Raw genomic sequence first — 17,544 nt, 5'->3', positions numbered from 1 at the left:
CTGTCACCCCACAGGGTTGCTGTCACCGTACTATGTTGCTGTCACCCTGTGGGGTTGCTCACTCCATAAGGGCTGGTGTGTTGCTGTCACCCCACAGGATTGCTGTCACCCCACAGGATTGCTGTCACCCAACAGGGCTGCTGTCACCCAACAGGGTTGCTCACTCCATAAGGGCTGCTGCGTTGGTGTGATCCTATTGCATTGCTGTCACCCCACATGTTGCTATCACCCCCTAGGGTTTTTCACTCTGTAGGCTCTGGGGCATTGGCGTCACCCCACAGGGCTGCTGTTAGCCCACCTGTGTTGCTGTCACCCCATGGGATTGCTCACTCCATCGGGGCTGGTGCGTTGCTGTTACCCCACTGTGTTGCTGTCACCCTACAGGGTTGCTCATTCCATAGGGGCTGGTGTGTTGTTGTGTCACCCCACTGCGTTGCTGTCACCCTGCAGGGCTGCGCCCCGCTGTGGGCACTGATGCGTGGCAGTGGCCCCATGGCGTGCTCACCCCCCGGGATGCTGGTGCTTCGCAGCCTCCCCATGGGGCTCTGCCCCCCAGGCTGCTGCCTACGGGGCGTGCTGCTAAGCAGCACAGGCATCATCTTGCCCCACTTTCACTGGGTTATTGTGGTTATTTTTATTGTGCAAGGTCCTGCACTGGGATGGGGCAACCCCAAACACAAGTACAGGCTGGGTGGAGAGTGGCTCAAGAGCAGCTCTGAGGAGAAGGACCTGGGGGTGCTGCTGGATGAGAAGCTCAACGTGAGCCGGCAATGTGCGCTGGCAGCCCAGAAAGCCAACCGTGTCCTGGGCTGCATCAAGAGCAGCGTGGGCAGCAGGGCGAGGGAGGGGATTCTGCCCCTTTACTCCGCTCTCGTCAGACCCCACCTGGAGTCCTGTGTCCAGCTCTGGAGCCCCCAACATAGGAAGGACATGGATGTGTTGGAGAGGGTCCAGAGGAGGCCATGGAGATGATCCGAGGGCTGGAGCACCTCTGCTACGAGGACAGGCTGAGGGAGCTGGGGCTGTTCAGCCTGGAGAAGAGAAGGCTGCGGGGTGACCTTAGAGCAGCTGCCAGTGCCTGGAGGGGCCTCCAGGAAGGATGGAGAGGGGCTTTTCACAAGGGTGTGCAGGGATAGGACAAGGGGGAACGGCTCTAAACTAAAAGAGGGCAGATTTAGATGAGATATTTGGAAGAAATTCTTCCCCATGAGGGTGGTGAGGCTCTGGCCCAGGTTGCCCAGAGAAGCTGTGGCTGCCCCCTCCCTGGCAGGGTTCAAGGCCAGGCTGGATGGAGCTCTGAGCACCCTGGGCTGGTGGAAGATGTCCCTGCTTGTGGCAGGGGGGTTGGAACCAGATGATCTTTAAGGTCCCTTCCAACCCAAACCATTCTATGATTCTATCCCATTTTGGAGGCAGGAAGGGGATTGCTCTTTCCCTAATTCCCGAAGGCATCCTGGTTCTTCCTAGCACAGCAGCTGCATGTGTGGAAACACACCTATATACACGTGCAGCATGTGTCACTCCTCTGCTGACAGCCGTTGTCGGAGGTATCGAGGACACCAACTAGGCGTGTGCTGCAGACAGGGGTGCAGCAGAGATGCCCTGGGAGCAGCCAGACTGGGCGACTGGATGCTTTAACAGGCTTCCAGCAACCCACGGTAGCAGGAATTATATTAGAGGAAAGCTCTCGGCACGGTATCCCCCAGCTAGCCCCATGATCTCGCTTCCCATCTCCCCATATTTTTTTTTTTTTTTTTTTCATTTTCTGCTCAATCTGCAGCCTGAATTGCCTGTGTTTGCTGCAGCTGAACAGAAACGGGCTCGTCCCTGCTGTCCTCTTGTGCCTGTCCCACACCAGCACGTTGTGTTCAGGCTTTTTCGGGTTATTCCCCTGGCTTCCCGTGGCCCGAGCAGCCCATGGGATGCTTCAGCCCTGCCGCCTGGCTGGAGTCCCCTGGAAATTCTCTGCACGGCCCCACTCGAGGCGATTAACTTGCCTGTGCCTGAGCACGGGGCTCCAACTTATGCCATCAAAAGCGCTGAAGCTACTTGTGTGAGTAAAGAGGTGCTTAAGGATTTGCTGTATCTGCTTTCAGGCAGGAAGCCTATTATTATATATTTTTTTTAAGCTATCCGTGTATTTTTAATTGTTCCTGAAGTTTGCAGTAATCCAAAAATGTGGAAGGCAATAGTTATTTTCACTGGCAGCTTTCTCGTGTTACTTAGCATTAGAATAAAGAAATGAGAGAATGAATTTTAGAGCTAATTCGGAAATATCCACAGATGTTGCAACAGCTTGACAAGGGATCCAATAAACTTAAGTTAAAAGAAAAAAAAAAAACACCCCAAATTCCCTCTGATGTTTCAGTTGTCAGCTCCCAACCTTGCTGGGGGTAAAAGAGTTTTGGGGCAGCCTTGAGCCCGTTGCCTGAACACCTTTATTGGGGAATCAAGCCGGACAGTCAGAAACATACTTACACCAAGGTTATGCAGGAATAAACTCTTCAATTTGAGCTGGTGTTTGGAGATGCCACAGGTTATTTTCTCTCACGAGAAATATTTTTAAATCAAGTTTGTGGATGCTGTAGTCTTCCTCTCTGTGTTTTGTCATTTAATAGTAGCTCTCTTCACGTATATAGCCCATATCTTCACATATATAGCCCATATCTTCACATATATAGCCCATATCTTCACGTATATAGCCCATATCTTCACATATAAAGCTCATATCTTCAAATATGTAGCCCATATCTGCACTTACGTAGCCTGTAGAGGCTGTAGGTTATGCCCGGGTACGTAGGTGGGAGATGGAGAATGAACCTCGTCTGAAGTGGTGGGTGCTAGGCTCTCCTTTTGGTTTTCCCAGTGGAATTCAACAGGCCTGCAGCCTGGGAGCTTATTTTTGCAGGTTTTCTTACTTTTTTCCCCATAATTCTTACGGGGCGAAGTTGTGCTGTTGGCTTTCAAAGCTTGGCAGTGGCGTCCGCCGGTATTTTTTTCTATTTTTTGCTGCTTTTTGGTTAGTTTGCATCTGTATTGTTTTGGTGTTATTCTTGCCTATGATATGAACCAATATCATAGCAACGTTCATGAATTCAACCTGATGAAATTCAACAAGGGCAAGTGCAGGGTCCTGCACCTGGGGAGGAACAACCCCATGCACCAGAACAGGCTGGGGCTGACCTGCTGGAGAGCAGCTCTGTGGAGAGGGACCTGGGAGTGCTGCGGGATGACAGGGTGACCATGAGCCAGCAGTGTGCCCTGGCTGCCAAGAAGGGCAATGGCATCCTGGGTTGCATCAAGAAGAGTGTGGCCAGCAGGTCGAGTGAGGTTCTTCTCCCCCTCTGCTCTGCCCTGGTGAGGCCCCATCTGGAGTACTGTGACCAGTTCTGGGCTCCCCAGTTCAAGAAAGATGAGGAGCTACTGGAGAGAGTCCAGCGGAGGGCTACAAGGATGATGAGGGGACTGGAACATCTCTCCTATGAGGAAAGGCTGAGGGAGCTGGGCTTGTTCAGCCTGGAGAAGAGAACGCTGCGAGGGGACCTTAGAAATGCCTCTAAATATCTGCAGGGTGGGTGTCAGGAGGACGGGGCCAGACTCTTTTCAGTGGTGCCCAGCCACAGGACAAGGGGCAACGGGCACAAACTGAATCAGAGGAAGTTCCAGCTGAAGATGAGGAAGAACTTCTTCCCTCTGAGGGTGACGGAGCCCTGGCCCAGGCTGTCCAGGGAGGTTGTGGAGTCTCCTTCTCTGGAGATATTCAAGCCCCGCCTGGACGCGGTCCTGTTCAGCCTGCTGTGGGTGACCCTGCTTGGGCAGGGGGTTGGACTGGGTGACCCACAGAGGTCCCTTCCAACCTCAAACGAACATTCTGTGATTCTGTGATTCTGTAATTTAATCTTAATCTTTGGCCATTTTAGATGCACATATTGCTGTATCCCAGAAGGACTTTAATGAAGCCGAAGCCATGCCTGGCGTGGGAGCAGCATCCCCGCCATGCGACGAGCGATGGGCACCCACCATTAGCTGCTGCGCAGAGCGGCACGTGCCGGCACACCGGAGAACCCCCCCGTGACGCTGAATTTAGGGTTTCCTTGATCAGCATCCCCTTTTGCTGCGTGCTGGGGAGCGGCTGCTTCCCAGCCTCGCCGTGCCCTGGAAACGTCGGAGCTGCTGAACGCCAAACGGCTCAGCTTGGGATGGGCGGCTTTCCCATTGCGCTCGCGTTTTCGGGGCTGACCTGCAATGGGTTGATGCTTTCCTAAAACAGAGCAGCAATAAAAATAGCCGGTGTTTGCAGGTGTGGTAAAATCCACGTCTGAGAGGCTTCAGTGCAGAAAGCTGCAGGGCTGGGCGCTGGGCGTCGTGTGGGGCGATCGCTGCGATATTTCAGCAGTGGCGAGCATCGGTAGTGGGTTGACTTACATTTTCCTTTTCAAATGTGTCATTTGCTGTAAAGTCAAGATTTAAAGGTGCTGTTTGTACAATCCTCCTCCTTTGCGTTGGGTGGTAAGGACGTGATAATGTTCAGAGATTAAAAATATTATTTATTTAGCATTTAAAGCCAACAGCGCCCTTCGTTTTGCACCTTTACCGTCTAACGATGGGACAAAGCTCTCGCGATCTTGCCGCTCGCAAAATTGGCAGGACCTGTAAGACCAGGCTCTGCAAAACTGCATCACAAAATTTGGGGGAAAGAAGGAAAAACAGCTATAATTTTTTAATTTTTTCACCCCTTGGTTGTGCCCTTCGTCCCTGAACGTGCTCATGCTTATGGAATATATTGAATATACGCCGTTGGGGGGCGTTCCAAATAGCTTCCGTGTCAAGTGCGCTAAAAACGTCAAATATTATTAACTATTATGCTGATGTGGCTCAATACCAATGAATAAATGAAATATATGTATGAAATATATATATATGAAATATACCAATGAAATGCAGAAAATCTAAGCGGTGCTTCTAATGGGAGCGGCTGCTGGGTGCAGCATCCGCTGATCGGTACGAGAGTTCTTGCAGAGCCGATGCCGCGAGCGTTGCTCTAGCGTCAAGGGAGAGCGGCGTTCCCAGACACGTGGGTGCAGATTTGCACGGTCGATGATTGTATTTTCCCTCTTTAAAACCATAAAGCTGTGGGGTGTTTGAACGAGAAACAACCGGGTTGTTGGAGAGACAACGCAGCTTAAGCGTTGCAAACTGGAAGGCCTGAAAGTTATGGAGTCGGTTGGCTTGAAATTAAAAATGCTCACACGCAAGCGTCTGCATTTGGAATATCTGGGGCCGTTCTTCACCCGAGCCCACCTATGCTTTCATTTATCTGGGCATAAAAGTCTCGCAAAAACATACAAAAGATATTTTGCGCAATGACATCAGAGGGAGAAAATATTCTTAGAAAATTTCATGCTGTTAAATCTCTACAGATTTACAGTTTTATCCAGTCAAATTAATGCAAAACCCCAATGCAAGCATTTGGATTTTGAAAACTTTGGAGGAGTGTCATTTCCTAATAGTAATTATTGGTTTTACATTATTTTTTCACAGGGGAGCTGATCACAGCCGCATATGAGCTTGGAGTAAGTATTAGTTTTATTGTTTAATCAATGCTCTCATTAACAGTTTTAGGAATTAAGGAAGTTTAATTAAGCATGGAGTAAAGTAGATTAATTTATTTTCAAACCACAGTTTTTACTAACTTATAAGTACAGCACGCGACAATTTACTTCAAGTTTTAAATCCAATTAAACTAAATTATAAAGCAAAGGCTTTACTGTATGTACAGTAGCTGGCTTATTATCAACCCAAATTTTGTATAAGCTGGGGAGAATAAAATAAATCGGGTTAACAATTTTAATAAGTTTTATTATTTAATAAACTTTATTATGGTGCATGATCCCTTTAGGCAAGACCTTAGGACTGTCAGCGCGGTGGTAATCCGATAGCAGTGTGGTCTTTCAACTTGCTAACCAGTAAAATAGTTGAGAAGCTGTTTTTTTAAAAAAATAAAATAAAATTAAAAAAAAAAAGAAAGAGCCTTTTGAATGACCCTAATATACTGTGAGCCCAAACAAGGAGCCCTGGAAGGCACGCTAATGAAACGTGGCACCTCCTTTTCTCGCCGCCTCGCTATTCGGGGTGAGGCGTGGAGCCAAATCCACTGGGGAAAGAAATATTTGCTGGGTTAAAACGGATATGGAAGGATGGGTCGGGGAGACGACGCCACTCGGAGAAGCCCCCCAGTCCCCAACTCCCGGCGTGCTGCTCCCCGTTCGATTTTGTAGAATTTCACCCCGTTCTCAGCCCGCTCTCTCTGCCCGCAGGTCGCCCACCCTCCCGGCTACCCCCTCTTCACGCTGCTGGCCCGAGCGGCGGCCGGGCTGCTGCCCGTCGGCTCGCCTGCCTTCCGCGTCAACCTCCTCTGCGGCTGCCTGGGGGCCGCGGCCGCCGCCGGCCTTTTTGACACGGTTTTCAGGTAAAGTCGTTTTGGGGGCGTTTGCTCATTGGCGGGGCTTTTCCCCGCCGGCTCGGGATGTTTCCCAAGGCTCCCTCTGTTCCCCTCCGGCCTTCAGACCAGCGTTCCCCCCCTCTCTCCAGCTGTAATTAGTTCCTCTGATTAACCTCACAGTGGTCTAATCTGAATTTGACCTTCTTTCCCGCACAAAAGGTCCCTCTTTTTTTTTTTTTTTTTCCCCTCCCTTTCTTTCTGTTAAATAATAATAATAGTAATAATAAAAAGTGTGCCCTTTCCCTTACGCGGACGTGACAGGTTGTTCAGGCTCATTATCCCAAATCACCGCTCGGTTTAACTAACCAGAACTAATGAAGTTTGTCGTTCTCGAAAGATGCAGATGGTCGGTTTAAATTAACAGGATGAGCTTCACCTATCGGGAAGGCGCGCGCCTGGTTTCATCGCGGCTCCGGACAGTTGCCTGCCGGCGGTACCCGAGGGACCGGGGCGAGCATCGGTGCCGGCGCTGCCGGGGGACCGGCCGGAGCCCCCCGTCCGCTCTCTCCGGACCTCTAACCTCGGGAGAGAAGGGAACAATCGGGACCCGCACGTGGTTGGGGGTTTTGTTAACCCTGGTCGTCTTTGATGTGGAAGTTCTGGCTGCTCTTAACCTCAGCCTGACCCATATTTGAGAGGATTATCGCAACCCGTACAAACAATTTCTGATGTTCTTTTGCAGGGAAAATAGGGCGTGTTTCTGGGCTGCAAAGAGTGAAATCTGAAAATGATATCGGGGCGCTTCCGTACCGAGATGATTTTGACAAAAGCCTTTTTCTCCCCCGTGTCGCCCCTCGGGGAAACCTTCCCGGAGAGCGAGAGCAACCTTGAAATAAAAGCAGAAATAAACGGGGGGGGCCAGATCCTGCACAGCCCGCGAGCCCTGAGCTCGCCTAAACTTCGGTCCGCGGGGTCTGTCTGCCCGAGAGCATCTTCCTCTGCTGACGAGCGGTGCTTTTTGCCCATCACCTTTCATGTAGCATCGGCTCCAAAGCACACCTACTGGAGTCGCTTCAGTAATTCCTCAATATTTCTATCGGCGTTTGAAGTGATCGCTTTTAGTGTTCAGTAATACATATAATTAAGTCGGCATTATTTAATTGAATATCCTGTATTTTACAGCGTATTTGGGGAGCTGGAAGTGGCGCTGCCCTCCCGTGCACAGTGCCAGGTGCGGCGTCAGAGCACAACTCGTTTTGATTGTGTTAAAAATCCCCGCAAGGAGTTGCTAAAGGTTTTGAATATTGCGTTCTAATTTTTTTTTAATTATGGTTATTCCCGTTATTACAGTTCTTGTGAAGATCTGCCCTGCTTTTTAGTTTGAGCTCCAGCGTGACAGTTCCTTACGTGCCCGTTTCGTGCACGTGAAATGACGCGAGCGTCGCTTTAGAGAAAGAAAAATGCGGGCGAGAAAGGACAGGCTAAATTTGGGGATTATTTTCACACTTCTAGAGGTTTAAATTTGGTGGTTGTTGTTTAATTGGATTTTGAAGACGTTGCTTCTGTCAAATTTAAAACTTGCACGAAAGAACAGAAAATCTGGAGGTGAGAGCCGATAGAAACTGTTAGGACTTATAGAAAGTTATTTCACAAATAGAAGGCACTGACAGGATCAGTTATTCAGCCTAGCAATGATTGATTTTATTTTTTTTTTAAATTAATTGTAAGGTATTGTGGGTCAGTTTTATTTCCAAATTGTGATGTTATATTTTTCCTTTTAAGCACCTTAAAACTGGTTTCTTTTTTATGACAGTCATTGAGCAAAAAAAGTTCTTTCTTTCTATTGCCATCTACTTTAAAAAAAAAAAAATCAGAAAGTGTTTACTGTCGCCGTCTGCACGAAAGCCGTAACTATCTGAAGGCGATGTGCTCTGGTTTTAACCGGGTTGTCCGTGCTTACAAAGGATCTAAACCGGTCTATCAAATCCCCCCACATTCTTGTGTTTTAATTAAAATTTAGCTGATGGGGTAACCCTTGCGAGGTACCAGCGGAGGAATAAGCACCTGTTCCTCACGCCGCACGAAGTGTGGATGGTAATATGAAAATATGTAGATGTTAGGAGTACAAATAATTGATGAAGTACACATCCTTCGGGAGCAACACGGTTCAAGTGGCAAATCTCTCTCCTCAAACAATAGCCACCCTTCAGCGGGGAGGAAGCCATCTCTATGGTAATGGGGCTGACGCTGCCCTATTGATCGAGTGGAAGAAGACATTAGACAATGTCAGTTGGGTTGTTACAATTTCATTTGTCGTCTGACCTGAACTTAACCTCGAAAACCTTTCTTTTCTCCCCACCAGCCGGGCAGCGCTGCTGTTTACCCTCGCGGGGTTTTGCTGTGCCTCCCCGCAGCCCCGTACAGTAAATCTCTCCCTTCTTTTCCCATTGACTCTTTTTATTTAAGAGGCATTTCCCGGCTTTATTCCTCGGCAGGTCGGGACAATTTCTTTTACCGCTCAAGGAAGGGGTTGCGGTTCCCTGCGCGGCTGGGTGGTGGTTGGGATCTTACGGCGCCTGCGGGATTAGGATCGAATTTATTCCTTAAACAGATTGCTCCTGTGCCAGGTGATGGCTGGAGGGATGCTCCGCACGGACGCTGCCGGCGTCGATAGGGAGCAACCCCAATATCTTGCTTGTTTATTTAGTATAATATAATGAATTTAATATAATGTAATACAATACAATATAATGTAATATAATATTCATTTCATTGTATTATATTTTTTAAGCCCAGATTGTGCTTCTTAAGACAAAGTTCTGTCGAACCACATTGATGCAAAAAGCCCTTTTGTCAGTAATCCAGACTATCGCCGCACGAGCGGTTTACTCCTTTGAATTAGTTCTCAAATATGGGTTTTTTTCCCCCTCCTCACAGCTTGTAATTATCGTTAAATGGCATTTACAAAGAGTTTTCTCGGACTGCGTGTAACTGAGGCAAATAATTCATCTTTGCTTTGAAAGAGGGGGGAGCTGCCTCATGTTTTCAGGATGCAGCAAGTGCGGCTATAGGATTGTTTCTTTAAACAACTATTTATTTGTTTTACTGTGGGAGGCAAAGCATAGCAAGTTTCCAAAGTAAACCAATTATCTTCTTATAACGTGATTGCCAAAGTGTCGTCTTCTGCACAGATGATGCATTCTTTGCATTCTCTGCTGCAAAGAGAAATAGGATGCTTTCCCCTGCTGTAAGTGCATTTTTGTTTCAGTATATACCTTTCATAGCATGGCTGTTTTGCTGTAGCTAAATATGCAAGGCTGATTTATTGCAGGGGCAGGAGCAGAGTCAAAGGTGTCATTGCCCAGGTACTTCTAGTAAGATTTTTGCCAGCTTTGTTCTGGCTGGATTGCACACGGGTTTTTGAAAAGGGGGAAAATTTTGCATTAAAATAAGCAATTCCCGTCTCTTTGGTTTGCCGTTCTGGGTGTCATGTTAAGTTTTGGACTAATATGTATGTAAATATATAATAATATATATTATAATTTTTATATATATGCATATATATATATACCCTGCCCCCCAAACCTTCCAAGTTGCACGCTGTGGGTGTATATGAAAACTGGAGCCAACTCTTCTCCCACCGCCAGCGAAAAGGAGCGTTAGGCACATTTTATAATGAAAACATCAGAATGATTTGATCATTTTGAAATCATCAAGATGTTTTGGAGATGGCACCTGACCATCCTGATGGCCCTGAGGTTTCTGGCTCCGGTGCCATGTGTCCTGGAGCTCTCATGGGAAGGTCCCTGAGAAGGCCCTGGCATGGTGAAGCACCAGGAGGATGGGTCACCTTCATGGTCCTCCCCAAATGGACCTCAGGGATGATGCTCCCTTAAAGCTAATGGGTGCTGGGAAAGGCTGTCTGCTGCCTGCGACAGGTGGGGAAACGCTCCGTGTCCCTGGGGGACCTGGCTTTGCCAGAGCAGGAGTCATCCCCAGACAGCTGGACTTGGTTTTTTTGGGCCATGGGTTGGGGAATATGGAGGGATGAGAGAGGAGGCTTCCGTCTGGTATGCTGGTGCCCGTTCGATCGTCGTGGGAAATTAAAACATTGGGCTTTGGGGAAGGAGGAATCTCCTTACAGGGCGTATTTGGATTTTTCCAGATTACAGATTATCGTAGATTATCGCCATTGTAGCGCAGCGTGAAGATCGTGGCCGTTTCAAAAGCAGCTGTGCTTAGTAACAAGTAGTTACGAAGTTCTAGGAGGGAGAGAAGAAAGGAAAGGTACTCAAGTATTAATGTGCTTTTAGAAGAATATCTACCGTGACCTCTGGCTAATTGATCATATATATATTTATATTCCCCCCCTCCTTGTCCCCATAATGAACTGGCACTGAGTTCAGTCTGTTTGAAGACATTACCAAATCTGTTCATTTGCGTTTTGCTGTAAAGTAGGCACATTAGGCTGCAATAACTCTGCTTCATTTTGAAGGGGGGTGGGGGGGGAAAGCAGGGCAGAAAACTCTTTTTTTTTTTTTTTCTCTAAAGACTGAAGAGTCTTTTCTGACAGCTAGTCAGAGTTAGAATTAGTTCAAGGAAATGTTAATAATGCACTGCCTGGCTTAATCCCTTTGATATCACCAGGTATCCTCCTGTTCATGGGTTAATTGCTTTAAAAGCGGAGGCAATATTCTGAGCGGTGGGCCGCTTCACCTTTTCACAGCTGTTACCATTGAGTGACAACTAAATCCCATGTGTAAGATGAGGAAGAGCTCAATCTCCAATTGGGAGAAAATTTATGTAAACCGCAATCCCTTCAGAATGTGCGGAAGTCACAGACTTTCTTGATTTACTCTGCTTTTCCCAGAAAGCTCCATTGTTCCCTTCCCTAAGTCCCATCAACCCTTTGTAGCAGAATATCACAGCGGCGGCAGATAGCTTGAAATATATAAATGCTATCATAGCTCTGATTAATAGCGGCGCTTATGAGTCAAGTCTGATAACGGAGCAGCTCTCCACTCAATTTCAGATACCGCTAATGGAATCTGTCTCCTGCAATTGTAATGTGAGAAGGGCTAATTTGCCATGGAGCTTGGAGCTGTCACCAGCCGGGGATTGGGGGGTCAGATGGGAGCTGCCAGGTTTTTGCCCTGCAGCTTGTATCTCTCGCTTTGAATAGCGCAGCCCCCTGCCTGCCAGCCAGCTGATAGGCCGCCGGGGGGTTTATGCCACGCCGTACAATAGCGAAGGGCTGCATGGGCTGACTCGGTAATTGTGAAGCCAACTCATTTTTATTTTATTTCACATTTTATTCTGGGGTGGGTTTTTTTTTTCCTTCCCTTTTTTTTTTTTTTTCCCCCGCTGCTGCATAATTTCTAATAAGGGGTTTTAACAAATGTCAGATTAGGAAAAGTTTCTGCAATTACAAAAAAAAAACCCAACTTATAAAACATTTTAATAGCTAAAGTCAGTTCCTACAGAGAGTTCGGGCTTTTTTGGAAGTAGGCACCAGTTATTACAGACACCCGGGATAAAGGCGTACCTATTTGCTAAGGACTGCGAATCAAATAATGGCTCTAACTAATACACCCTTTCTGCTTGCAAAGGCACCGGGACAGGACGAGAGGCAATGGCCTCAAGTTGTGTCAGGGAAGGTTCAGATTGGATATTAGGAAAAATTTCTTTACTGAAAGGGCGGTCAGGCATTGGACCAGGCTACCCAGGGCAGTGGAGGAGTCCCCATCCCTGGAAGTGTTAAAAAAACTGTGTAGACGTGGCACTTGGGGACGTGATTTAGCAGGCATGGTGGTGTTGAGTTGACTGTTGGACTTGATGATCTCAGAGGTGTTTTCCAACCTATGATTCTATGATTCAAGTGCCTGCTCGGAGTACCCCAGTAGGATGAGAGGCAATGGCCTCAAGTTGCATCAGGGGAGGTTTAGATTGGATATTAGGAACAATTTCTTTACTGAAAGGGCGGTCGGGCATTGGACCAGGCTGCCCAGGGCAGTGGTGGAGTCCCCATCCCTGGAGGGGTTCAAAAGCCGTGTAGATGTGGCACTTGGGGACATGGTTTAGCAGGCTTGGTGGTGTTGGGTTGATGGTTGGACTTGATGATCTTTGAGGTCTTTTCCAACCTTTATGGTTCTATGATTCTGGCTTTTAGTGGCTGGAAGCAGAATTTTTACAACTCGTTGTTGGAGGAGTGTGAGTACAGGGTGGCAGCGCAGCTGTATTTGCATTTGATCAAGCTGTTGTGAGTTGTGCTACTCGTTGAACTGCTCTGGGATAGCTCGGCGTGGCGGCATTGAATCTGATTACCGAGCTTTCTTGGGAGGGGGAGTAAGCGAGGTTGGAGGTCGGGAAGTCCCGTTCCTCAATCCCCCACCAAGCCCTCTCAGGGTGGCTCTCCACATCCCCGGCATCCAGATCCACCAAGGTCCCTGCCACTGTCCCAGGGCGGCTTGGGCCTCCCAGGGAGAGGAGCTGTGGTGGCACGGCCCCAGGATCCAGGCAAGGCCAGGCTGGGCGGGGCTTTGAGCAACCTGGTCTAGTGGAAGGTGTCCCTGCCCATGGCAGGGGGCTTTGAACTAGATGATCTATAAGGTTCCTTCCACCATTCAATGATTCTATGACCCAAGGGGTGGCATGCAAGACACCACTTGCACATGCTGGTGACCACTGGTGACCTTCACGGGCCTGCATTTAACAAGGGAACAGGCAGAGACTCAATATTACCCTGTAGGAGTGGTGTCCTTACTGGACACGTCCAGTCCAGGAGGACGTATGCAAGAAGGTGCAAGGACCAGGGCCCCCTTAGCCAAAATCCTCACTAGCTCAATACTCCTTGTCCAGGCTGGACCATCCCTTCTTCGACTTGTGGTGTTTCAATTTAAGAATTTTTAAAAAGGGGTAAATAAGCGGTGGCAGTCCCTAGCTAGATGTGAGGGTGTGTGGAGCAGAAGTAGCACTCAGTGCACGTGGAGGGCGGTGAGGATGCTGCCTGCCTCCCCCCACCCCGAGAAGTCCACAGAAACGCTGAAGTCGCGTGATGCTAAAGTCCCATTCGACATGTATGACGGCAGTCAGTTAAAACCAGAGTGCCCATTTTGGGTTGTTTTTTTTTATGGTGGTCCTGCCCACTTGCTTGGTTTCTGCTCTCTTCTTGTGGCCATGAAGACCCGACCAGGATCGGCAAGCCAAGCCGTGCTCTCCTTCCTCCTCCTCCTCCAGCGCCGGGAGCAGAGGCTGCAGGCAGGGCTTAAGTGGCTATTCAGCTCCAGGTCCTTGAGGAAGAATAAAATCTGGTTTGCTATTCCCTGTAGTACCTGTGCTGGCTCTTCAGCGCTGAGAGCAGGAGCAACCGCCTTTTGTCCATGGAGTGTTTGTGACTAAGAGGCAGGCAAACCCAGAGGGATTTGGGTTTGGGGGGAATAATTATTATTGCCTGGGTCCTAAACTCATGTTTGGATTTTTATTTGTGTTTTATTTTTAAATAGGTCTTCTATTTCAGCACCAATGCATATGCGCACTTGAAATTTGTCTGTGGAAAGCTTGGTTGTTGACTCTTCTAAGTCCCATTTTTTTTAGCCTACATCAAAAAAATTAGGTTTTTTTATAAATCAAGCAAGTGAAACCTCTTAAGTACAAAATGTTAAATCTTTAAAGCACTAGTCTGTTCTGCCATGAAATAAAAATACACTGAAGGGATATACCTTTGCTACTGCAAAGCAAAGTCACAGCAGCGCGGAGGCAGAAGGTGCCGGTGAGGTGCCTGGAGCCTGGGCAGGTGTACAGGGAACCGCCGACGTCAGAGTCGTTGTCTGCAGGTGCAGGGAGAAACTGAAATTTAAAAAAAAAAAAGCATGAATTAGTTTATTAGTGGAGATTTTAGAATGTGGGAGAGTTTCTTCTTATTCCACTGACTTGAAAATTAAAAAAGATTTGAGGCTGAGATCTGCTACCTGCAAAGTTTTGGAAGGAACAGAAGGCAGAAATAATCCGCTTATTTTACTAGGTACAGGTTGGCATTTCCAGAGTTTAATACACCAGCTTCAAATATAAAATGTTCCAATTATCTTACTTTTCTTCTTTATGAATCCAGTGCACTGAAGAATGCGTTTAACAAAAACATTTTAATTAAATTCCAGTTCCCATCTATATATAGCTTTATACCAACCATTTAAGAAGTTTTTGCAAATTATTAAATATTAAATGTCTGCCATTATTTTCTACATAAAAAAGTAAAAATGCTGATGGAGTTCTTTGGTGTATGCATATAGATGTAACCTGTGCTCTTGGCCAAAAAGAAGTGTTACCAAACTTTGAGGAAAGGCTGAGTTTTAAATCGCAAACTGATACGTTTTGGTGATTGCCACCAAAGGAGAAACTGAAAACTATAGTTGCAAAACCAGATTTAAATACCTAATTTCATTTTTCCCGATTGTCCCTGCAAACTCTTAGTAAAAACCTGCAGCTAAAATATTCCTGTTTAAAGCAAGTTTGTGCTGCCCGCGCCCTTGGAGCTGGGGCCCAGCCAGACATTCTTTCTCTTGGGGGCCTGAAAAGGAAAACAAAATAATATTTTTTTTTTTTTTTTAGTCTTTTAAGTTTAGGGATGCCATGGGAAAATATTTCTTACAAAGGACTGCGTGACCTCTGCTTTGCAGACTCTTTCTGTCCCTTCTGAGTGCGTGTTCAGATGATGGGAATGGTCAGAAGATGGCAGTTACTGGACCGTTAGGAAGGGACCTTCTTCCCCCTTGTTTTGTTTTGAAAAAGTGCTCCGTGTGCCTAGAGCAGGTCTTGCCCCAAACTAGTTATTTTCCAAAAGCAAAATTACAAGCTGTTCCCTTGGCTTTTCCTCCATGTAAGGTAAACAAGCCTAGAAGCCAGCTTTTATTCAAGCTCGGTGCTTCAGCCCTCCTCGAAGTGGGCTGGCGGTGGTAGCTGTAATACCCTGGGGAGAAGTTACGAAGACTTTGTGCTGTTGCGTTGGCTGCAAACCTTTTCTTTTTTCGTGAACTGATTTCTGTGTGCTGAGGCTGTTCCAACGGTGGGGTATTACTGCTCTGAATGCCTTCGTCGAGGTGACCCAGCCTTCTTCTCCAAGAGATAGTCCCTACCTAGCCCAAGCTGAGGATTCCCCCTCACTGGACAGAGCCTTATAGAACCATAGAATGGTTTGGGTTGGAAGTGACCTTTCAAGGCCATCTGGTCCAAACCCTCTGCAGTAAACAGGGACATCTTCAGCTGGATGAAGTTACTCAGAGCCCCGTCCAACCTGACCTTGAATGTTTCCAGGGATGGGGCATCTACCACATGTCTGGGCAACCTGTGCCAGGGTTTCACCACCCTCATTGTAAAAAAATCTCTTATATCCAGTCTAAATCTGCCCTCTTTTAGTTTAAAGCCATTGCCCCTTGTCCTATCACAACAGGCCCTGGTAAAGTATGTATTAATAATTAGAATAATTTATATAATATATAATCAATATAATTTGTATCGTATATAAAATATAGCGGCAGTTTGTCCACATTATGCTCTTTTTTAAAGCCCATCTTCTGGAGGGAGTCACTGCAAGGTAGCTTTATGCTACACTGTGTTGACAGATGAGCGCCGGGTGGTTATTACCATTGCCATGGCTTCATTGTTGGCAACCCATTGACCCCTTGTTCCAGTCATCTGTTCTTTCTCATACTGGTTCCAAAGACTAGGGGAAACATGCTGGCTTTGGCGGAACAGGAAGCTACCCTCCCTGCTCCCCACAAGCAGTGGGTTAAAGCCCTCCTAGATGTTGCCAAAGGCCAGTTGAGGATCCAGCTGTCACGGGTCTTTGCCGTGTTTTTTGTAGCACCTCAACTGTATTTGAAAAACGTGTTCAAAGACAGAAGCATGAGTAGAAGTCAAGTGAGGATAAATCTCTGCCTTTCTCTGCCCTGGAGCCCTGCTGTGCTGTCAAAACGAGAGACGGTGTTAAGCAACTAAAAGGTGTTTCCAGAAAAAAACCCAACTGTTTCCTTCTGACCACAGTGCACCTGCAAGCCTCCACCCAATGTAGATGGAAGAGTGTGGGTTTCCAGGCTGGGTGGCAGAGACCGGAGGCTGTGTGCCTGCTTCTTGTCCAGCAAGGCTTCACTGCAGGAATTATTTGCAACGTCTGCGTCAGACCTGGTGTTTGATTTTGGTGAGGCATGTGTCTATGTGCCATAAAAAAACCTCTTCTTAGCTTTCACACAATAAATGGCTTCTTGGCCTTGTTCCCTCTCCATCTTGACATTGGTAATTGGGTTGTTGAGCTTTTGCTGCAGTTGTGAGAAGTCTCTTTTACCTCTTGTGTTAACTTTCTTCCACAACATACTCTGTCTTACCCAAAAAAAAAGCTGTCTATGCCTGTAATTCAAGCAGCTGTTATCTTCTGGCTTCCTAATGTCCTGCTTCGTTATGCAATGTGTTGTCACCAACAGCATCTTCAGGTGTAGATGTCACTGTCCTCCTTTGCAAATCTTTTCATCCTCTTTCTTCGCTTCAAGCTTCTTGACCTCAGGTCCAGAGCTCTGTCCTGTCACTTTGCTCTTGCAGTTCTTCCCGTCTCTGTTTTACTCTCATCTTTGTGCCTTTTCCATTCTTTCATCTCTTTCTAGTTTACCTGACTAAACACCCACCAGTGTCTTTCCCACCTTGAAACTGTTTTTCGGTCCAAAACGGTGTAGGTGGATGACCTGTGTTGTCCAGGCCTGAGCTGCTTTGTCACCTCCTTGGACAGTGCGTGGGTTTGGGGGCTGTCTTGGCGCTGAGGCGAGAGAGACATCACTCCATGCCGCAGAAGTCAATCGAAAAGAGCAGTATAACCACGTCAGGCCGCAAGGCAGGGTTGATTTGATTTAGCCCCAGCATCGTGCTGACATCGTTGCATGAGATTCATTTCTGTTTGTCCTGCTGGTGCCACTTGGCACTGTGAACTGTTGCATTGGGCGGACCTGCTGGACGTGGGGGTTTTTTCTGCCAGAGGGTCTTCGTCCTCACCTGGAGATATCTGCTGTGATTCCTTCCACTTCCACAAGTCTTTCCTTCTGAATCAATAAACTTGTAAATCCATC

At 47.4% G+C, this 17,544-nt stretch overlaps 1 protein-coding gene across 1 annotated transcript in view; it reads left to right on the top strand.

Moving 5' to 3' along the window:
- TMEM260 (transmembrane protein 260) overlaps positions 1–17,544 on the top strand; it is a 37,548-nt gene that overhangs the window by 549 nt on the left and 19,455 nt on the right. The window contains exons 2-3 of the mRNA XM_075427042.1: positions 5,542–5,573; positions 6,318–6,469. Of these exons, the coding sequence (XP_075283157.1) occupies positions 5,542–5,573; positions 6,318–6,469 (184 nt within the window). The remainder of the gene's footprint in view (positions 1–5,541; positions 5,574–6,317; positions 6,470–17,544) is intronic.

The sequence above is a fragment of the Opisthocomus hoazin genome, chromosome 7 (assembly GCF_030867145.1).
Source record: "Opisthocomus hoazin isolate bOpiHoa1 chromosome 7, bOpiHoa1.hap1, whole genome shotgun sequence".
Lineage (NCBI taxonomy): Eukaryota > Metazoa > Chordata > Aves > Opisthocomiformes > Opisthocomidae > Opisthocomus > Opisthocomus hoazin.
Note: the sequence above shows the minus strand (reverse complement) of the source record. Positions and strands in the feature narration are given on the sequence as shown.